At 36.3% G+C, this 23742-nt stretch overlaps 1 protein-coding gene across 1 annotated transcript; it reads left to right on the forward strand.

Annotated features, from left to right (window-relative positions):
• Positions 1 to 727: 727 nt before the first annotated feature.
• Positions 728 to 15635, forward strand: LOC118161573 (prostatic acid phosphatase-like). The gene is made up of 10 exons (XM_035317073.1): positions 728 to 919; positions 2354 to 2449; positions 5797 to 5883; positions 6493 to 6645; positions 8836 to 8934; positions 10563 to 10658; positions 12599 to 12731; positions 13935 to 14017; positions 14871 to 14977; positions 15477 to 15635. Exons 1-10 carry the CDS (start codon positions 806 to 808, stop codon positions 15631 to 15633), a joined length of 1125 nt encoding a protein of 374 aa, XP_035172964.1. The 5' UTR covers positions 728 to 805; the 3' UTR covers positions 15634 to 15635.
• Positions 15636 to 23742: the final 8107 nt, after the last annotated feature.

The raw sequence follows: 23742 nt of genomic DNA on the forward strand, positions 1-23742 counted from the left end.
AATAACACAGCACTGTGGCTGAACCTATACGCTCAGACCAAGCTTGTAAGATCAATTCTGTCTCTTGCAAGACTGTCTATGAGCTAGATTTTTTTTCTTTATCTAAAATATACAGGGGAAATGCCAGAGAAAACTCTTCATTTATGCATGCTATAATGAGAGCATCTGCAGCAAAATAAATTTGAAAATTAAAGGCTTACCAGACTGTGAAATTTTAGGCATAGTTTTAGAAAACAGTGGCACCCACTTTGCCACTAAGCACATCGTGGACCTACTATCAAGATGAAAAGTTCATAGATGTATCTTTACATTTTGCAGTCAGTTTAGGCTGATCCCTGCGGCCATGCAAGAAAGTCTTCTGCTATTTAGTTCTGCTAAAGACCACAGCCGAATCTAGGGGTAACTCCAGAGATCCTTGATTACAGAACAATTGCCAGCACCGTACTCTCTCACTTTCTAATTCAAAATTATCAAAGAAGACTGTGTGAGCATTGTTATAGCAACAGACAATATATCTGCAGCATTTTCACTTTTGAGAAGGCTGACTGACTCATACTAAATCCGATTTAACTGATAGAAGGCAATTTATAGATCTTTACATTCACCTGTATTGCAGGTGCCTCGCACAGGAATTGGAGTGCCAAATGCACTTTTCATTTCATGGATCCACGGGCAGAGGCAAAAACACAGCCCACTTTTGGACGCCACCAAACACCACTGGCTCCTCCCCTCTTAGCCACATATCCACTGTACCACGTTCAGCCAGGGGCTCCAGGGTGCAAAATAACTGAACACTACCCTCAGAATGAGGTCAAGGCAGCTGGTGTGTGGGATCTGGAGTCTGTGCTTCACATTCTGCCTTTTCTGCGTCTTTCTTCACCAAACCACAGCAAAAAGAAAACTGAAGTTTGTGTCTGTAGTAAGTATATGGCTCATGGATAAATGGACCTCAAACCTGTCACTGCTCTTCCTATGGTCTGGAGTGTGGGAGCAGGGTACTTTGTGAATACTCGAGCGTGTACTGCATACTCAGAATTCACTATTGCATCATAAAAAAGCAATCCCCATTTTTAAAATAAGATTCTATAATGTTATCTCCTTTGTGCAGTCCTGGATGGAAGTAACTGAAGGTAACTTTCTGGAATGACTAAGAGTGTTTTTTGTTTGTTTTAATTATTATTTTTACATCAATAAGAGAGGAACTGCGTATCATTATTTTTAAATTGCAAAATAGGATTTCATAACTAAATTTCAATGCCCTGCAAAACCCTTTTCACCTTGGCAGAATTTTGCTATTTAGCTGTTTTCACTGCATTAACAAAATCCTCTTCACCATAGAAGAGTTTCTGCTATTCTACTGGTTTCATTGCATTAACAAGTAATCAAATTTAACTATGTGAAACCTAAACAAGTGTACAATAGAACTGAATATGCAACATAGAACCCATGCTGTACAAGAAATGTTATTTGCAATGATTATGACATACTGTTGTTTGCAAGAGGCCTGAATTTGGTCTGTTCTGAATATCGCACAAGCTTTTTTTTTTTTTTTCCTGCAGATTCAATTTTATTTTTCCCTATTTGGCCAAATAAATTAAATAAATAAATAAATAGATAAATCTGGTGGCAAAATTTTACAATTTTATGACATATATTTACAGGAATTATGCTGGGCAATGAGAGAATTCATAACAGGAATGAAAAATCTCGATGTAGTATCGTTACAGATGTATCTTTTGTATTAAGTGAAATTCCATAACATGTTCAGTGTTTTCCAAGTAAGAGTTTAGCCTGTATTTTGATATTAGATGACACATTCATCACCTCTTGTGATGAAAAGTCAGCATGTGGCTTTTTAAGACTAATTTATTTTAATACTCAAAATACTGCTCAAAGTACTGCTGAGCAGTAGTTTGTTGTTTTGTTTTTTTGTTTTGTTTTGTTTTGTTTTTCCTTCCTTTTGAACTCCCAGTTAGTCCTACCAAAGTATTAATGTTCCAATATTCCTGGAAAATTATTTATATGCTTCTGTTTGTTTACTGTCTGTTACTGTTGTAGTCTGTACCTCCAAAAATGCAAAAAACCTCTGTACAGTATATGCAATATTATAAAATTTTTATAACTTGTAAAAATTTATTTGAGCTAACTGCTTTCCAAATGCCAGGAAAAAACAGGAGTTACATTGTCTAGTAACAGGTATTGTAGTTATGTAGATCCAAGATAAGTACCATGAATATATTTAGTACCTGCTAGATAAAGTATTCTCTATCATTGCATAATCCTTGGGACTGTACTAACTATATCCACCATAAAAAGCCCAGTAACATGAAGGGAATTCTGTCTGTTTTACCAGGTGTTCCGCCATGGTGATCTTACCCCACAGGAGTTTTTTCCAACTGACAAACACAAAGAAGTTGCAAGACAGCATGGATACGGACAGCTTACCAAGGTGTGTTTGTTTACCAGGGCCAAAATACAGAGATATTAGGATATGGTCTGCTGATATGTGTTTTTTAGCACTTTGTTTTAACTTGAGAAAGTCCCTATTAAGTTGGTATATGCAGATCTCTTGCAGAACAGACAAAGAACATACTGGGAAGGTACATCTGTGAGTAGTCACCGATTTCACTGTCACCGAAATGGCTTATTCTGGTCTGATAGCTGCACATGTTGAGATGTTTGTTTGTAGACCAGGTTCTTCCAAGAGGAGACAGGTACCAACAGCACCACAATTCACCTGAGACTAAACACATAACTTCAACCACAGAACAAGGTGGTGGAAGCACTCACAGACCACCCTCAACCTCTGCTGAGTAGATTCCTGGCTCATGAACTACTAAGATCAGTCCTAGCAGAAGTATCACATAAATATCACCTGATGATATTGACTAGCAATAGCTAAGGCAACTGCAGATCCCAGCTGCAGAAACCGTGTTTCTACATTATCTTTCATTAGTATTAGCTTCATCTTCCTGTGAATGGTACAGAGGGTGAGCTCCTATACTATCAGGCTCCAAATGAATATGGGGGCAATAGATTTTAACCCTCCTTCTGCTCTGCTCCCACCAGCACTATCCATTGTGTCTGTGCTTCATTCCTTATTCCCCAAGATAAGCTGTTTGTATCCAAAAATGCACTAGGCATTTGTCCAGTATTCTGGGAACCCAGAAGCCTCACTGAAGTGGTTTAGAGGTTTAGATGTGCCAAAAGCCTGAAACTCCCAGACAAATGGCTATTGTGCATGTGTTTGCAGACTGCTCAGTGTGTGTGCCTCTGTGAGGCGGCCGTACAGTATGTTTGCTCATCATCTTATATCCAGTAAGTCCAGCACAATGCATGTTTCTCTCTCCGAGGAGAACTTGTCACTTACCAGGTCTCCAACAAATTCAGAAGAGAGCAAACAGCACACAGGGCCTCTCCTCTGCTCTGTTCTCAGGAGGCCTCACCAACCTCTGAGGCAAGGTCAGGCCTACTTCCTCTCACACCACCTCCCTTGAGAAAAAGGAGCAATAGCTTTGCAGAAAAGCTCATTATCAGGCAGAAAGCAACAGTGGATGTCTCAAAGGCGGTTAAGATCAGCTTCTTATACCTTAATTCGGCTATGAGTCAATCATTTCACGTGTACACTACGCCAGTTCAGTGTTACATGCCAGCTTGCTCCAGGCCATGTAAGCTCTGGAGGGGTTCAAGGCCCAGGCATCAGGATTTAACAACACATATTTGGCAAGTTGGGGCAGAAGCCTAGGCCTAGCATATTTCCCATGAAATCCCTATGCACAATTCCAGAAACTGAAAGAGGCAATCACATACACACATTTTGGGCCATGACTGGCATTGTGGATAAAGCCCTGAGTAACCTGGTCTGACCTTCTAGCTGACTCTGCTTTGAGCACGAGGTTGGACTAGAAGCCTCCTGAGGTCTACCTCAACCTGAATTACGGACATTGGGAAGCAATGAATAATCACTGTACTTCAGATCCCAGTGCAGAATAATGACTAAATGAGCAAAGTCACATATATTTCAATTTAGTCTAGGAAACACCACATACAAGTAAGAAAATCATAAACACTGAGACCATTACAAGGACATTGCATGTGATTCTCATGTTATGTCTACAAAATGATGATGGTAAATTGGAAAATGTTCAGCAAAGAGCTACAAAAACGCTAAGGTTAGAAAACCTGCTTGGCAGTGTGAGCAGAGAACTGTCATCTAGCTAGTTTAACATAGAGATTAAGTGACTTGATTCCATTTTATTGTTTATTATCTTACTGGGAATAAGGTTTGTGATTGCGAAGAATGTGTCATTCAAAAGGGTAACAAGATCCAGGGACTGAAAGCTGGGGACATATGCCAGAATTAAGAATCAAAAGTTTTAGACTGTAGATAACAATTAACCATTGCAACAAAAGACCCAAAAGCATGAAGGACTTTTACTCAAAGTCTTCCGTTCAAGATTTTCTGTCTTCTCCAAAAAAACAAGATCTTGCTCATGCTGAAAGTGCAGCTTCTGTATGGAATCACTGGTGTTATTCTGTGGGATTCATATCCTGGACGTATCCTCATAGCCAGCTGGTTGCTGTGCCTGCACTCCCAGTTAATTAGTTGTGAGCCAGCAAAACAACAGGAACTAGACAACTTTGTTGGGACATCTCTGTACCTGCTTTAAGTCACCCTGTCCCTCAGCTAATCTTACTAGCTTGGATAAACAACCACATAGCTTTCTGTAAAACACAATGCAAAACTGTATCTGCCAGGAAGACGTATCTGATATTATCCTATATTATCCTTACGGCTCACTCTTCCCACTCTTGTCATATGACCAGTAAGTATGCAAATAACATTTACAGTAAAACCTATTGTGAAGATAACATTAATTAATAAGCAGCTTTTAATATGACAACTCTTATCACACAGGAATAGGAGGGGCCTTTTAAGCAATCAAATCCAGTCTTTTACCATGGCAAAAAGCCATATCATAAAATCTGCGTTCATACATTTAGCAAGCTCTGCTTTCAAACTAGTCAGGTATTTTTGCTTCCATTGCTCTCAGTAAAAGGTTGTTTAACTTCACCCCAATGGTCCTTCTAATTTCTATTTCAAATATGCTCATGGCTAATTCATATTCATTTATTTTAGTACAAATACTGTCCATTTGCCTGATAATCTCATTTAAATAAGGTAAACTCCCATGCCTCTCTAATCAAGGACATTACACCTTTATTTTCTTTAGTATTTACTCAGCAAGGATTCAGGCATTCTAGGGTGAAAAATGCAATCCTTTTCCTATGATGGATGCATTAGGATCACTAGAGACATGCTACTTCCTAATTAAGTCCCTTTGCAGAAAGCAGCATCTACCTAAACTACAGCCATATGCACAGGGGACTGTAACTACTTGTCCATTAAGATACAAGTTTCAGCTTAACTCATTAAGATGTGAGTTTCAGAGATGAATAGTGATGATCTCCATTTGCATGCAATATCTAGATTGAGTGCAAACAGCTTTTTTCTACTTTTTTTTTTTTTTTTTTCCCATGGCTAAAGAAAGTAAGTGTTAATGAGACTATGTTCACACAATGGTCTTGTTTCAGAGTGCAAGTCAGAAAATAACTGTCAACACAGTAACTTTACTGATTTTTTTCTCCTGCTCTCTTTCCATCTCCCCTTCAGAAATGAAATATTTTAAGATCTTTATTAAAATTATTTATTAAAGATTATTTAAGTTTTGGTTTATAGGAATAGTTGCACAGCACACTTCTTGAGTTTCTTACACTCTTATGTCACTTCTACAGCTTGGCATACAGCAACAGTATGAGCTTGGACAGTACATGCGGAGAAGATACTCTCATTTCCTGAGTGTTGTTTACAAGCAGAGTGAGGCAAGTACTGGATCTCGGAGGTAGGATGTTTTTCATGGATGTTGGAACTTCCTGAATCCATGAGAGTCTGAACCTGGTACGCTAGGAGGTAACCCACTGAATTCAATGTCGTTTCAGAGTATCCCTGAAGCTGTGGCTCAGCTTTAATTCAAGCTGATGGTTACTTGAAAACCATGCACAAGGTTTTTAAGGCTGTAAAAAGGTTCAGATGCCTCACTGTTGTATGACAGAGTACCTGTGTTGGATATCTCCAATTCTACACTTCCATGTGCAGTGCAGATACAGCTTACTTTTCATTTCCAGTTGCTCAGCGCATCCATCACATCCCAAAGCCTAGCTGGCCAAATGGAGTCAGTTTTACATTTTTCATTAGGACCCAAAGGGAAAAGCTGCCATGCCACCAAAATTATATTCCAAGGCCCTATTCCAGCTTTTTTCTTTCTCCCTCCCCCATCTTTCTTTCTTTACCCTACTCTACTTTAATGCCAGCTTCCCCAGTACCGTACCAGTCCCCTTCTTTTCTACCAAGAGAAGAAAACTAACAGAAGTAAACCTATATCCCCCGTCCCCCCCCCCAAAAAAATATTTTCTTTTCTTTTCATCCTTCAGATTTATGTGCAAAGTACTGACTGTGATCAAACACTTATGAGTGCTCAGGCGAGTCTTGCTGGGCTGTATCCACTAACACAAGGCAAGATTTGGAACCCCAGAATCCTTTGGCAGCCAATTCCAGTTCACACAGTGCCACTGTCACATGATAATGTGAGTATAAACTGGGCTATTTGCTTTCCCTTAAGCATTAGTAAAATATGTAGAATAAGATGAAGGAGGAAAAAGGGCAGGGTAATAACAATAAAAGGTATATCAAGTTACAGGCATTGGGCAAAAAGGACTAATAATCTGAGTAGAAATATTGTCAAGATTTTCCACAAGAATGGACTTACATAACAGAGACTTGGAGTTAATTAAAAAAAAAAAAAAAAAAAGTAGAAAGAGAAAAAAGAGAAAGAAATTTTAAAAAATCATAGATAAAAACAAAACTCTTATAATGGGAGTAAAACACCTTGGATGTAGTAACAGATTGATCTTGCACTTGGTGTTACCACAACCATGACTTTCTTCATGTGAGAAGAGGAAGCATACCTGTTCTCACTAGTGCTACAATTTTTTTCAGGCTCCAGACAACTAGAAAGGTAAAAGAATTATTTTGTGATTCTCAATACACTGAGAATTGTGTCATGGCATTGTTTTTCTTGCACTTTGAAAGCCAATGCATGCATTTTGAGGTTTGGCAGAAAAAGTGAAGAGAAAAGGAAAGATGACTAAGAGCTTTAAGAGCATGAATTCATAGCATAATATACTTGTTCATCTCCCTTCCTCTACTCCTCACCTCAGAGCTGTGCATATAGCAGCTCTGTAATATGCATATACCTGTCCTAGAGCAGAAAGTTGGACAGATGAGTAGTGCTGGAGTTCCCCATTTGTGGAAAATCTATGGTAGAAAGCTAAGAAAAATCAGGAGTGTACAATGTGAGTCCCATTATGGGAGAGGACATTCACGTGTGATGTGAGATAAACTGCATGGGTTTACAAGTCTAGTTAACACAGTCTGTGACAGAGAAATCAGGTTAAACAGGGACATGGAACTCTGGTTCTCACCTCGGGGTGATGAGAGCATGAAGATGGAGGATATGGAGACATGTATCTTACTGTGCAGGCACACAGCCCTGGTGTAGAGTCAGGAGTTTCTTATGACACTGTCACAGATGGTAGAACTCCAGCAAACAGTCAAAAACACCTGGCCAGTATCAATACTGCTATCACCCTCAGCAAGCAGGTACTGCACCTCACTCACACCTAAGGGATCAAGTAAGTTCATTTAAAAAATAAAATACAATCATAGTCAAAAACATACATGCTTTTTTCCTACTTTTTTCCCTAATATTTGTGTTTTAGCTATATTCATCTTTACTGCATATACATGTCAGATTGAGACCACATATATCCTTCCACCCCCCAAGAAAAAGGTTCATCATGTATTTATTGCTAAAGTCAGGCCTGTTCATGAGCCTATGGTTATAATTCAGAAATACTGTCCTTCTTTCTGAAAAGGATAGATTATGTTTTTAAAAAGACAGAAACTGCTGTGAAGCTATCCGACATAATTATACCATCAGGATTCTCAATTATTTTTTTTAACTCTTTTAACTGTGGGACTGTATAGATTACATAGAGCTTTATTTCTGGGAAAAAAATAAAAAAAAATAAAAGAAGAGAAAAATGCTAATAATATCTCAGTGTAAAAATTTGTTTTATATTTTGTTTAAAATTTAATACCAAAAACTTCAAACAAGAATAAACTCAGCTTGGATAAATGAATTAACAAATTGTTAAATTATCCATCTCATGTGTAACATTTAACCTTCAAGTACCTTGAATTAAAGAAAAATCTGAGTTATGGAAACTTAAGTTTCTTTACTTTGCCTGAACTAAATGGAGCTGTGCTAAGTCCACTTAATAGAGCTGAGTATGCACAAAGACTCCTTTTGTAGTCCAGCTGGTAATTTGTTGTAAGAAGATGATGGTATGTTTAAACAAAGACTGAACACAACGAGTAAAATCACTCCTGAGGAAGTCAAGTACAAAGAAATACATGAGGGCTTATGTTAGTCTTCTGTCAAGGGACAAATTTCAACTTGTGTGGATGAGTCCTTTACCTTTGAACTGTTGTAACTATTACTCCTCTGAACATTTAAAGATTATTTTTTAAGTAGTCATCAATATGACTCTTATGATCCTGAAGATGAATATCCTTGAAAACAACATTCCCCAAAACTTCTGCAGCTTGTCCTAATTAGTGCAGCCAATCAGAACAACAATCCTCAAAGTGTATACTGAATTGCAGAACAAGAGGTACCTTGCCTAACTAATGTTGTGCAATTTTATTTTCAGTTGCTCTACTTACCTTTCTCACACTGCCCAAAATACAACAAACTTCTAAAAGAAACCTTTGCAACAAGGGATTTCCAAAGGCAGTTCAAGCAGTACAGGGTAAGGTATTTTTAGTTCTGGAAATCTTGTAATTCAAATGTACAACTTCTGGCAACAATATCTAACAGGTAGGTTTAAAAAATGGCAGTTAATATGCTTCTTCCAGATAGCTCATCTTCAAAGTGGGTGTATACATCTTACCCAAAATACAATTACATTACAGAGCCAGCTGGACTGGACTATCCCCATCAACTGAAAATTGCAAGTCATAAAAAAGAAATTGTTGACTACCTTGCAAAAAAACCTACTACGCCTACCTTTTAGGAGAGCAAACAAAAACTTAGATCAAATCAGTGTCTCACTTCAGTACTTCTCTCTCTTCAGTCTCATGTTAGTAATTCCTTTGACATCTCTGTCTGTATAACTCCTTGCTAGTTCAGATTCCTCTTCCACCATAAGATTCTCACAGCTCAATTCCTCAATTCTTTATAATAGCCTCAGTGCTTTCCTCAAGTACCAGTTACCTCCCACATGAAATCTTCATTCAGACACTCACTTAAAAATCATTCTTAATGTCTCCCTTGCTTTCTCCACCATCAAATTCTTTGCCATGAGTACATAATCATTTGTCCATTCCGTTGCAACTTTCTTCATGGATTTATTCATAATGGCACTACCAAACTCACTTGTTTTTCTCTAATCTTTAACCACTGAAACAGCCATCTACCTATGGCTCTGCATCTATATATTACAGTCAAATGAATCATAATTCCCATGTTTTAACAAAGTTACATCATACCTCCCTTCTACTCAGTAGCAATATCACAATAAAAGTGTTTATCACACTTACTCTGAACCCTTTTTGGATTTCTGCCAGACTTCCTCATACACCTGCATCTCCTTTACCCACTTCTGAACATTCCCACCAAGCAAAAACTATACATGTACTTCAACCCTAAACTCAGATCACCAATCTCTTCTAGATGAATAGGCCAAATTCTCTTTTCATGCTAAAATAAAGTATTGATTTTTTTTTTTCAAGAAAAACTAGTGGTATGCAGCAGGTATAAATCAGTTTCTTTAAGCTTTCTTGGTGTATGTATCCTGTCCCATTGCTCAATATCATAATTTCCCCAATATCGCTATGTGATACTACATCTTATAGATTGGTAAGACCAGGATGTGCCTAAAAATAAGATCAGGATGCGGACTGAAATAGTAGATTGGGTTGCAATTAAGAAAAACCCAAGGTAGGAATGGAGAATCCATGTGCTTAACAACACAAAAGCAAGACATACACATGAAGTATGTATCAGAGAAAGAAAACATCTGGAAGAAGGACCAGAAATGAGAACCTGTAACTGGAATGTAGAAGCAGAAGGGAAGGTGCAACTTGAAACTAGCATGAAAGCTAGGTTTCACAAGATCATTATGATTTTTTGTACAAGCATTCATTTTATGCCTGCCAGGTGATTATAAGAACAGGGCATGAAGAAAGGAAAAGGATCCACTGGAATAGGTAGTAACCATCTGCCTGTGAGTACCACTAGAAAATGGTATGGTGCATAGGCACTAAATGCAAAGACTATCTTGTTTCTAAAAATTGCTATGTGCTAGTATGGAATTGTGTAGTAACAATGTAGAAAGTCCCTGTGTGCAACATTAAAGTTTGCTTTTTTGTATTCCAGCCATTTCTCAAATTTTTAGCATCTCACACTGGATACCCACTGAAGAAGTTGAACACTGAAAGAATTTGGAAGCTCTCTGACATTTTACAATATGAGGTAAATAATACAAAAATTATCAAGGTCCAATAGAAATACTTGCACTTTTTTAAAACTAGTCTCAGCTTCTACTTCTACTATTTGAAAGACATCAAAAGAAGGTAAATCTCTACTTTCATTTTTTTTTTTTTTGAACCACAGTCTATTTTCAGCTTCTTACTCAGGAACCATCACTCAAAATCAAATTAATTGATTAATAATAATAATTAATTTAGCAACAAACCCCACTCCAAGCCGTTTCCAAGTCAAGACTTATCTCAGCTGAAGCAAGTGAAAATTACAGGGTCTTGTGTAAAAAATGTCTTTGGTATTGTTGCAGGCAGCACTTGCTAAAAGTTGCTCAACAGCATAATTCTTTTTAAATTCAAATATTAATAATAAATCGGTCATTAATACTGGGATAGCCCTGGAAAACTGAAACAGTTTTAAGATGTATTTCACACCCAACGTGTAGTACTTAGGTGTGATGTTAATGTGCTTACCTTCTGTCCTGCAGTTTCTGGGCAGGTCCAACTTCGATCAAGTCTTAACTGCAGTGCTAGCCAGAGCCTTGAGTTAAGTGAAGTGTTAAAATTTTAGTGTACCTCACTGTAATTTCAGCTAGGTTACCTTTCCATATTGCTCAAATTCAGGACAGCTCAGAACCACAACTTTTAGATTCAGTCGTTACACGGATAAACCTGTGTGACCTGAGAAATGTGAAAAACTGGCAGCTCTCATCAGGGAGCTAGCTAAATGCTGGAAGACAAAACCAGTTATTTGGGTCATTCTTTCTAGTATTAGATTTGTTGAGCTTTGGTCTCTCATACTACTCAATGCAGACTTTGGAGGTATAAATTAAGATGTCTGCCACAAAAAAAATCACTTTTACCTTTTCAAGTGTACCACTTGAAAGAGATTTCTTACATAGTTTTTAAAACAAAATCCATCAAACTGCATTAGCACGCATCTCTGTATTTGTTATTATTGGTTGTCATCTGATTTTCAGGTAACTTGAAGACTGAGGTGCTTGCTTGCCTACAGTACTGTCTTAAATAGCGTGTAACTAGGCAATTCATTTCTCAAGACACAAATCTCATTTGTTAAAAATGACCTGAGCTCGTTTAACCTAACATGTTGCTCTGTTTCACTTATCTAAAGAAATCCTGTCTTTAAGTAGCTGGCATTTTCCTTTAGAACTCCACCTGGTGAGCTCAGCCCAGCAACTCACAGACATAGAGATTACATTGACATACAGAAAGGATACCAACTTTATTTAAACTGGAATTCAGAGCAGTGCAAACCAGGAGTTCTGGCATATATTTACTTCTCACAGTAGACACCCTTAACTTATCTTGGGCAGCTTCCCAAAAGAAAAATATGTCCATTCCACTTTACATTGAGGACTGCATCAGTATCCAACAGAGCTGGTACAAGTAGGTATGAATGCCATCCATATGTCTAATCTGTATACATGTACATCACACTCCAGTGTATCCAAACTGCAGTTATACAGGTTCCTACTTAATCACTGGATCTCGTTCATTTTTCAGAAGTCCTGACCCTGAAGTCCTGACATCTATGTAGGATATGTTTCAATAAATATCTCAGGATGTATTCCAGCAGATGGCTGAAGAAGAGCCACAAGATGAATTTTTTGCAACTGACAACTGCATTGGAAATTGTCATAAATAATGCCATTTGCTTTTTACATAATAATTTTCAGCATTATATTTCCTCTTCTTGTTAAACACTGCCTTTCAAATTTGTTTTAAGCAGTGTGATGCTATAAATAAGAATTCCGCAGCTGTCTAAATGCAAAATATAGTCATTATGAAGAAAAAGATTTATTTGAACAAAATATTCAGAATTTGTTCTGACAAGTATTTTGTGCCAAAAGAACTAACAATTAGCAGTAGGAACCAACAAGAAAATCATCATGTTTTCTTTCTTCACTGTAGGATATTAACAATTACACTTTACCTGTTTGGGCTACTCATGGCGTCAGGACCAAGCTGATAAAGCTCTCAGAATTGTTATTACAGGCAGAATTCGGGTTCCACAAACAAATACAAAAATCACGTTTGCAGGGAGGTAAGCCAAATTATTACCCCATTTAAAATCAGGAATAGAATGGGAAAGAAGTAAACGTGTATAATGACCATGGACATGAAAGATGCCATGATTTGGATACTGGTGATCAGTACTGAGAGATTTTGACTAATGGGACATGAGATGTTGAGGATATGAATCACAAATACACTAATTCAACATAATAAAGGAGCTAGCATTTTAATTATATTGTATAACAAACCCAAAGTAATATACAGATTATTGCTGAAATTAATCAACCCTGAAACTGACATAAGCCACCATGCTCAACTTACAAAATATTATTTATAATAATCTCTAGGATGGTAACTTTGTTTTCTAAGAGTCTTCGTTTTCCATTGCTGAGAGTACTAAAATGAGTATTCTAAGCTTTATTATTCTGCTCAACAAATTTTAACTGAAATTTTAAGATAGCTTATACCTTTTTAATCCACTGGATTCATCCACTGTCATCCTTTTGGCCTGATTTTCACTTTATATGTGGCCACCGTACAGTTAGGTTCTGTGAGCTACAAGGACAAATCACATCTAAGCAAGGATTAATTTGTTTGCCTTCTTGGAGCTCCAACATACAAAACAAAGTATGAAACTCAGACCTCTGCTTTACTACCAATTGTTATTAAAATTTGTTCCAGTAGCTGAAGACAACAGGTATGTTTAATTCTACTAGCATATACAGTTCTCATTTTAGGACTTGAATTCCTGGAAGATTGCTATCTTTTGTTAACATATAAGCACTGACACTGATTTAATTCATGCAGTTTGTCTCAAAATTTTTCAGAAGTTAACAAAATACAATCATATAATTTAAGAAGGCCAAGAGCCCAATGAATTTGCTCCTCTTCTCTGGAAATCGGGAAGTCAATACAGTTATACACAACAAAGGGTAGTATTCGTTACAGTGATCTTCTTGAACCGTTCTGGTGGCACATAGCAGCTGTGAACAGACTGTTTCTCGAGGCTATTAGGGATCCCAGAAATATTTTACATGGACTCAGAAGCAGGCCCACTGTTCGTGTAAAAATTAATATCAGACTTATCGGGCCACTGTGTACAAATTAGCCATAAAAGCAATAGAATAAATCTGGTGCATTTAAAGACAGATAGTATCAAAATAGTAACAATAAGGATGTTAACAAAAGCATCTCTTTCAGTCATTGTCATTGCTTCCCCATTTTCTTTCAGGTATTCTTTTAAAAACTATTCTAAAGCATATGTCAGATGCTAGAAGGCCTTCACATCAACAAAAAATGGTTATGTATTCTGCGGTGAGTCCTTGCTGTTTCTTTTGTTACTTTTCTGCAGTTGTTAAATGCAGTGAAAGCATTTCCTTTATGAAATACAGATACAAACATTTTTATTTGGTTAACCTTAAGTATCGTTGGATTATTCCCACTCTTTAATGAATAGAGACTACTTTGAAACCTGCAGCATTCCATTTTCTACCTGATGGCGGTGTCTATTTCATTGTAATAGTGTTTTGATTGAGCAGAGAACTGAAAAGACCTCTGATTTATTGAAACCATATCACAAAGATAATTTAGAAACAAAACTCCTGATTCCTGTACTTTTTTAAGATGCAAAAGTTAAAAAAAAAAAGGAAGATAAAACTAAAGTAAGTTATTTTAGAAGGTATAATGAAAGCAGTTATTCGATTGTGACCTTATATTTTTGTTTAGAATGAGCAGAGACTCTCAAATGGAAATTCTTAGACCGCTCTGTGTAAAAAGCTCCTATTGCTAAATTGCAATTTGATAATGAAGTATAAGTATCAGCAGAAGAGCTTTCTGTTCAGATCCCAATTGTTTACCTAGCATGCAAAACCGCCAGTTGTTATTAAAAGAAGTTTTCACATATCCTACTAATTTGGTAAGAACTTCAAGTACTTAACACGTTTTAAATATTTAAATATGTATATACTCCATACATGCAGCATTTCAGTTTGTACAGCCATAAAAGAACAGTACTTGCTCAACACTGCAGAGGGCAGACGGGAAGAATTAATGAAGATCACATAAGTAATGTTAAATGTATAGATAATATATTGGACATACTGTTAAATAATAGATGCAAGCAATCATTTTCAATAGACCTTTAATTAAACGTTTCTTCTATTTACAGCATGCAGCCACCATTGTTGCCTTACAGATGGCACTCAATGTTTTCAATGGGAAATTGCCTCCTTACAGCGCCTGCCATTTTTTTGAACTTTACCAAGAAAAAAATGGGCAAGTATCTTTAAGCTGCACTTCTAACATATACTTCTTTTTTTTTTCTAAAAGCAGTTTACTAATATGCCAGACTAATTAAACTGGATACTCAAGGTTCACTACACAGAAAAAGATCACAGATTGATTTTAATTATTATAATTGGACTCATTTGAGAAGTTATTGATAGCAGCAGAACCACATCATTGCAATCTGAAACTTCTCTATTGCTTCATTACAGTTGAGATATTTTGATCTACCATCTTTATCTATTTAATTCCTTAACTCTTTACCAATAAGACAATCTACATGCAAATTGGTATTGACCATCTGTTATTTTAAAAGATACTGCCCGATTAATAATGATACGTATTATTAGCAAGACAGAAAACAACAACAACAACAAAAAAAAAAAAAAAAAAAAACACCTACATCTCAAAATATAATCCCTATTCTATAATACAGAAATTCTGTTGTGCACACCTAACTTTATTTTGACCCTTCTGTATTTTTAAACAGGCAATACACCATAGAAATGCACTATCGGAATAATTCTTTGAGAGATCCCCACCCCCTCACTCTCCCTGGCTGCAAATTTCACTGTTCACTAGAGAGATTTACTCATCTGGTTTCCCCAGTCCTCACACAACATTGGACAAGAGAATGTAGGATATAGGACATAAAAAGGTAAGTTAAGTGCTTTGGGCACATGTACCCAAAATTAAAGCCAAGTTTACATCTTCTGCCAAGAGCTCATTTGAAGTTACAGGCTTTTTCTTAAGGGTCCAGTCCAAAATTAAAAAACAAACAAACAACAACAACAAAAAAAAAACATGCCAGTAAGAAAGAATTGTATCCATGGCCATAGTTGTTCCTCCATTGATAGATCTATCTATCTCCACCCAACTTTCTGCTGAAATGGAATCAAGACTGATTATACTTTAGGATACTATTTTTCATGGTGTCTTTTTTTTTGATAAATTTTTGTGCAGACAAAAAGAACTTCAGTTACTGAGCAAGCAAATACAAACGTGCTGTGTTAATTCACCTCATCTTTTCTAATTGTAGAGTATTTGTCCAAGCTGATTACCATCACCATGCATTCTCTTGATTTTAGGAGACATTCAGAGATCAAAGCAGATGAATACGGAATAGTACATCGAACTGGTACTTACCAGATTATCAAACATATATAGACACACATGGGAAGTACTAATTCATTCCCTAGTAGGTTTTCTATATCTCCATATTAGAATTTCTAGCTTTCCATTTTGACCACTTTACATTTGCAGAAAGAAGTAGCAGGAAGGCAGAAATGTCTCTCGTGTATGCAGCTCTGTATTTATTAAGAGAAATGAAAAGCAAAGAGGCCCCAGGATTCATGTCTTTCTGTACCACTGATCTCAAGAAGAATTCAAAATTTCAGAGATTAGAAAAATGCAGGCAGACCAACTCATTTTGTTGCAAAGGCTTACCTGATATATTTCTTGAATCCATAAACAGAATGGAGATACTGCAGCTAGAATGGATGAATAATTAGAAAATAATGGTTCCCTAAATATGTTTCACTGTATTCACTGCTCACAAATTCTCAGGAAATGCATCAGGAAATTGCCACATGCAAAACGTAATTCAGGGGGAATGGGGGCTGGGAGAAGGAGAAGGTTGGTTCTTAGGATTTTTATTTTTATTTTTATTTTTTGCCAAGCAACTGATCTACTCATGGAAAACAGTGATAAATACTTAATGTTTATACTACAGTGTTTAGTAATCTAAGTCTGGTGGAAATTAGTTCCCTTCCTTCAGAGAGTAAACTGTGTAACTGACCAAGTAAATAAATAGAAAAAATATCTACCATATAATCAAAAATTGTCATTAATAAAGACCCAAATATTTAGCCTTCAAGTTCAACACAAAGGCTGCACATTGTTTCAATTCTCAAATTTTGACTAAGTTTTTACTTAGAGGGTATCCAGCCTTCTTACACCAAGTCCAGCAGTGCTGCTCACAACTGCTTTCATCAGCAACCCTGAGTATGGAAGACGTGTGTGGGCTACAACAGAGATTACAATCACAACTGACTCGCCAGTCAAAATATTTGCCACATTGTCATAGTGAAATTTGACACTTCCTGTATTTTGTCCTGGTTCAGAATGATTCCATCCAAGTAACTACTGGGATCAGCTCCTATCTGGGGGGTTCTTAACTCATAACAACTGCAGGAAGAAGTTTTAGACTCTCTGCTGTGCTTGACTGGTACTTGGGAAAAGGCAGTCACCTGCACACACTTCTCCACAACCTGCACAGCACAGTAAACTCTCAGATGGACCTTACTGGGCTAAATCAGCGTGAGCAGTGATGAAATGTATTACCAATTCTCAGTGAATGCAGATAGGCTTGACCTATTGGTCTGTAACACCAGGGAAAAAAAAAAAAAACAAGCTAAGGAGTAATGCAGAGAGATTACAGATCACATTCACACCTGCAATACACAACTAAAACATCACTGATTCAGCAGTTTCCAGATTTGTCAAAAATAATCTCAAATGTTCTGTGCTAATGCGTTTGTTAATACTTTGATTACACTGGCATCAGAGTTTTTGATGAACAGAGCTTATAAATGTAATTTTTTTGGAATGAAGCCCAGGGATGTGACTGCACTCAAAAATTAACCTTACATAGCTATTCTACATGGAGACAACATTTCCCACACAGAGCTGCTTCCACAAAATGCTTAAGTGAAGGTTCATGGAGATGACTTATGTCCCCAGTATAGGGAAATACAGGGATTCGGGAAGTATTGTTAGTACAGGTCACACAAGAGAGTGGTAGCAGTATTTTGAGAGTCGTATATGTCAGAGTCAAGTTTCCCCACATGATGATGACTACAGTGTGGAACACAGGAAGTTAAGACAGCTCAGCTTATTTGGGATGGGGATAAAACATTTCTCTGTGCTCATTTGTCTTCTCAGGAAGTTTTCAGGGTGGATCAGCTAACCATTTCAACTGACTTTTCTTACTTGCATCCTACTTCCATCCAAATGGAATCAAATTTGTCAACCCTTCTGTACTTAGTCTGATCTATCCACTTGTTCAAGTAGTATCAATACATTTCCTTCTTTTTTTTTCCTGAGAATTACACTCTCTTTTTGTCTTACCTTTAGGTGTACCCTCCAGGACATTCAGCGTTTTTTAAAATCCTCCTCCCACGATGTGATGTTACTACAGTCTGACATTTCTCATTGACTCCCATCAGCATGACCAACAGTCTCCTGATCTTTAACGAATGAAAACATGCCTCAGTACAGCTACATTGCATAATTACAGAAAGAAGTGATTTATCTTTCATGAACATTAGCTTTGTTTTATCAAGTAGGAAAACCAAATGCATTGTGAAAATTGAGTAATTTTTTAAGGTCTAATTGTTACAAAGTGCTTTGGCAGAAATAATTCAAGAACACAATTTTAGGTATAGTGTTTTGAAAAGTTATAGCCTTAATTTGCTGCAAAGTTAGAAAATACCTCTGAAGGAGTGTTGTTCTCTTTTGAAGACTGGAACAACTTACAGAACTGGTGAGGAAAGCAGTGCTTCAAAAGGAGCTCACAATAGTGGGAATGATTCCAGTTTCATCATACGTTATTTTATTCAATAAGTAATTAAGTATTTCACACAAAGAGATCACAGAAGCTATAAAAAATAAGGGTAAAGGCTGTTTACTTATTGAAGAGATTTTTTTTTTCTGTCATGTACATACACAAATATTACACCTCTGTATAGAAGGAGGATGACAGCTACAGAAAGAATGGACCATGGAGTTAGACATAAAAGAATCTTACAGTCAACCTGGCTACCATTAAGACCTGTCAGGCAATTGGTTGACTCAACAAGGCTTTCAGATACTGAGCCATTCTGTCTCTTTCCAAAAAGACAGCAAGGCTAATTGTCAACTTTGAAAGAAAAATAATTTGTGATTTCAAATAGCTTTACAAACACCTTCCTTTTGTTATGTTACTTTTATAATATGCTCTGATCTGATCATATAAAGTCTGTGCTTCTGAGAAACCAGCCTGTGTTGTTTTTGTCATTAACAAAAAGATCCTACCGACAACACAACATAAAAGACTCTACAGCTGTGTGCTAGTTAAAACATGCAGAACATGCTGGGCAATCCTTCACTAGTTATATTTTCTAATGTTGCTACTGTGAAAACTATTTGTGCTGTTACTACAAACACTGGATTGAAACTATCGGATGCAACTGACTTCTGAAGATAGTGGATACTCCTTTGCTTGAAAAACTAGCCTTTTTATTTTCTATGTTTTATTTTCTCACAAAGGATAGAAGCTTTCTCTACAGCCTTGTTGCCCACAGGTCATTTCACAGAGAAACAGAGTAATAGATGAGATGCCAAAAATGAAAACATTATGGCTTCCTTTCCTTGCACCAGGCTTTGGAAATGGAGGATAAGCTTATGAAATGTATATTCTTTTGTGAAGCTGATCATCACAACTCCTTTAACAGGAAATAAATAATAATAATTAAAGAATAATGGTAAAGGAAATTAGAGAGGAAAATGTAAGACCATTTTTATCAACATTGGACTAGTAACAAGATCATAACCTTGGCTTCCATAACCAAATTTCTAGGTGACCTTTCTTTTATTCTGAGCCTGTTCTTCTTTCTCCTTTTTTTTTTTTTTTTTTTTTCTTTCCCTGAACCAGTTTGGGTTGCTTTCCATGTTTTGTTGGCTAGATATTTTTAAGTGGAAGTTCAAGTGCTGTAAAGGTGGACTCATTCTTCTCCCACTAAAGTCAAGGGTAACCTTTCTGCTGTTTTCTTAGGCCTGATCAGACTCACAGAGAGCGCAATACTCACAGAGCTGAGAAATTCTTCGCGATTCTCTGTAGCACCCCGTTCCTTGTTCCTCGTCTCCTTTCTCACCCAAACCCACCTCTCAGAAATGTTCAGAACCACATGAAGACCTTTCTTCCATCCCACAGTTTTGTCTTGGGGTAGGGGGACCATGGAGCTGGAGCCTGGCTGCAGCACTTCACATCTATATGGATGTGCATCCTAGCTGAACCAACAGTTCACAGAACTGCACAAAAAGGTCCCCCTTTAACATTACATCATCAGACCAGGTTTTCTTCCCTGCTACATGACTTAGCAAATACACCTAGAGCATTCTGATTTCTATAGAGAAAAAAAAAAAAATCCAAAGTATTTCTAAATTATTTTATTGCCCTTATTCGTGTTCAACAGAAATCCCATCACGCCCATTCTTTTTGATGCTTTTTTTGTTCTTAAGACTATCGCTAGAGCAACACAAAAAAGATGTTCTTTATTCCCTGCTCACTCTAAACAAAAATTAATGTCAGTGATGTCAGTGTTCATTAAGGCTGAACCATCAAACACAGATATTTTGCATGAATATAAATTGAAGATGCCAATGAATGAATAATATTAGCAAAACACTTAAAATGTTGTTTTTCTGCAACTGTACCAGTTAACTCCATTTGAAACACCCGTACCACAGTCTTTTGCTGGTACTAAATCACTAGCAATTTTCTTTCAGTTTCTCTTAAAATAAAAATAAGCAAACTACAGTTCAGCTTTGGAGTTATTTAGAATGAAAAGGAATTTGTTGTTGTTTTGTTTTAATATATATATATGTATATATAATGTTGCAATGGAAGGATCACATGAAAATGGAACTCCCTTCTTTCACAAACAATGCATAAACTGTCAGGCCATATATTAAAGAAAACTTGATATAACATAACACCTGAATAGTCACAGGTGCTGTATTTTAGATGAGATATAGCTTGCGATGTTCACTATTTCTCCCATCATACGCAGAAACAATGTCAACGAGGTGGGGAATGAACAATAGCAGAAAAGCAACAGAAATGTTATGCTGCTTCGGCAATGTGGTACTGAGTTGCCTGATTTATAATTTTGTTCTTTTCACCACCTCCTTTTCTCTTTGGGTTATTTACAGAGATGAGTGACTACAAAAATTAAGAACAATTTTTTTAAATTTCCCCAAATAATTCACAAGTATGGATCAAATGCATTGACTATGTTTGATTTGTTTCACGGACTGCTACCAGTAGAGGTAACTTCTTTTTTACTCAGTACTTTGGGTACACACCTGAGATGTGGCAGACAAGTTCAAAACCCTATTTTGCCAAAGGGATCAAACACTACATCTTCTAGAAAATAAAATGACCACCAGGCTGCAGATTTTTAAAGAGGAAAGTGAGATAAATAGCGTTTTCTGTCTCTTTCTCACTGTTGTTCATTCTGTTTATATATTTCCTGGAGTGCAAACTAGGGTTCCTATGTTTCAGGCAAACATCTTCATCTTAAAAACAAACAAACAAACAAACAAAAAACAAATTCTCTGAGTGCTCTATAACTAGAGAAATATTACAAATCTTGGACAAACTGAAATTATGAAAATATATATATATATTAGAGAGTATTAGAGGACTCTAAGTTGATTATTTCCCCCTTCCCATCTTAAGAAAGTAATGTTGTGGAATGGAATTTTCTTCCATGGTGCAAGATGTAGCTTCATGTCCAGTCATTGGTCTAAGTACATTAATTTTTCTTGTGTCATAAAGCTATTCTGCATTCTCCTCATGCACAATTGGGTAAAATCACAACACAATGACCTAGCCATTTGCTTTTGTCATAAGTGCTTCAAAATTGTGCTTGGAAAATGTGTCACATTGTTTACTGAAACCGCAATTTTTATTTTCCTCTCTTTTTTTTGATTTAAAAAAAAAAAAAAGGTTTAATAAAATGATTACATATAAATACTACTTTAAGTGCCAACCTGCAGATTCAATCAGTGATCAAACTTGAGGTGCTTCCCCATGTAAGTAGGCTTGTCCAAGAGTGCAGGCAGAAGTTTCACCTCTGATTGCCTTGAATGCAATGACAGGTTGCACTACACCAACAGCAGGTAGCTAAGATTACCCTTGCATATGTTAACGAATGGGTTCTTTTGCAACTTTTGCATTTCAAAGCCACTTTAGCTATGCTTCAGCGAGCCTTCAAGATAAATACAAGCTCTTAAAATAGAAAATTCTGAATAAGTTAATTCCACTTAATGCCATAATTTAATAATTATAATATATGCCATTGAGCCAAATTAGCATAAAGCATTATCATTATTCAAAAATTTGTTGTGTATTTACATTGTGATACTTGAGCAATTTTAATGTCTAAGTTTGGAACATTTTTTAAAAAAATTTATTTTGAAGCAACTTTACCTAAAAAGAAAGTAAGGATTTACTTGTTGCAGAATATGACAAGTTTATAGCTGTCAAAATCATAGTAGAAATTGAAGCCTTCCCATATCCCAAACTGGAATTACAATTCAAGACAAGCAAGGAATTTTCCAAACAAAATACATACTACTAACATACTTACAGGTTACCAACAGGACCCTGTCTTAACTACTGTTGCACATGAAGGACACTTTTTTTTTCTTTTTAATTTTGCAAGGTATAGGGATATTTCTGTTAAAAAATCCCACTAGTAAAATATACATGCCAAAAGGAAGAATGAAGCCGCACGAAGTAGAACTATATCCTATGCTTGATTTCAGGTTGAACTGTCATTTTCAAGAGATGTTAGCAAAGGTATTCTACAAAATGCAGTCATTATGTATCTTTAAACATTCCTAAATAATGCCATCCAGCATCACAAACAAATTAGTTCATTTCTGAAGTGAGGCTACTGTAAGGGTTGTATAATAATTAGACTCTCAAGCTATGGCATGCGCACCTTCATTAGTCACAGCCACTCACCACACAAGCACAATGAAACAGTAAACCTTAAAAAAACTCATGAGTTTTGAATTTCATCGTAAGGGTTTACGAAGGATGAGAGAAAAATCTGAGAATCAAGGATTCCTTGATACGAAAAGCTTAGGACTTCACACATACTGTAAAGGTTATATAGATTAAAAAAGCAGGGTACTCTTTCTTAAATTTATAGGCATCTTCAAATATTCTAAGAAAGTATATTTTTTGATCTGCACTCTTAAATAATACAGGAAGATGATCAACTTACATTTGTTTTCAAAAAGACAGGAATGGTATGACTCAGACTGCATACAAGTTATTTTAAGTTTTAACATATAGGAACGTGTATTTATAGGCCTCTGCAAACCGTAATTCATTTGCTCCAAAAATCTATATGAAGTCTAGAAATAATGCTATGCTTACTCTTGCTGTATATACAGAAAGTCAGGAGAGACAAGCTGAGCAATCTGCTCAAAGCCACTTGGTGTCAGAAACAGTGTTCTTAATCAGTAACAATTAAAAAAAAAAAAAAAAAAAAAAAAAGAGCTCCAGGGCCCATTCATGAGAAATTGAGGCCAAAAGAGAACTGGACATAATTAGTTACAAAAGGCAAAGTATAGACATGTTCCAGGGCCCATTCATGAGAAATTGAGGCCAAAAGAGAACTGGACATAATTAGTTACAAAAGGCAAAGTATAGACATGTTCCAATGGAAAGGAAAAACATCACACTCAAATTGAAGAGCAAGAAACTGCCCAGAAAGCAGCTTAAAGAATGCATTTGTTCTAAGGATTATTTAACTATTTTATCTCCGAGATGGGCAATTTTAACCTATATGAAGTTCTGTTTAAAATAACTATGCTGATTTTGCAGTGACAATGTAGATAAAAAAAAAAAAAAAAAAAAAAAAAATTTAAAAAAGAAAAAATAGAAAAAAAAAAAAAAAAAAAAAAAGAAAGCTGAA

The sequence above is a fragment of the Oxyura jamaicensis genome, chromosome 2, assembly GCF_011077185.1.
Source record: "Oxyura jamaicensis isolate SHBP4307 breed ruddy duck chromosome 2, BPBGC_Ojam_1.0, whole genome shotgun sequence".
In the NCBI taxonomy this organism is placed as follows: Eukaryota; Metazoa; Chordata; class Aves; order Anseriformes; family Anatidae; genus Oxyura; species Oxyura jamaicensis.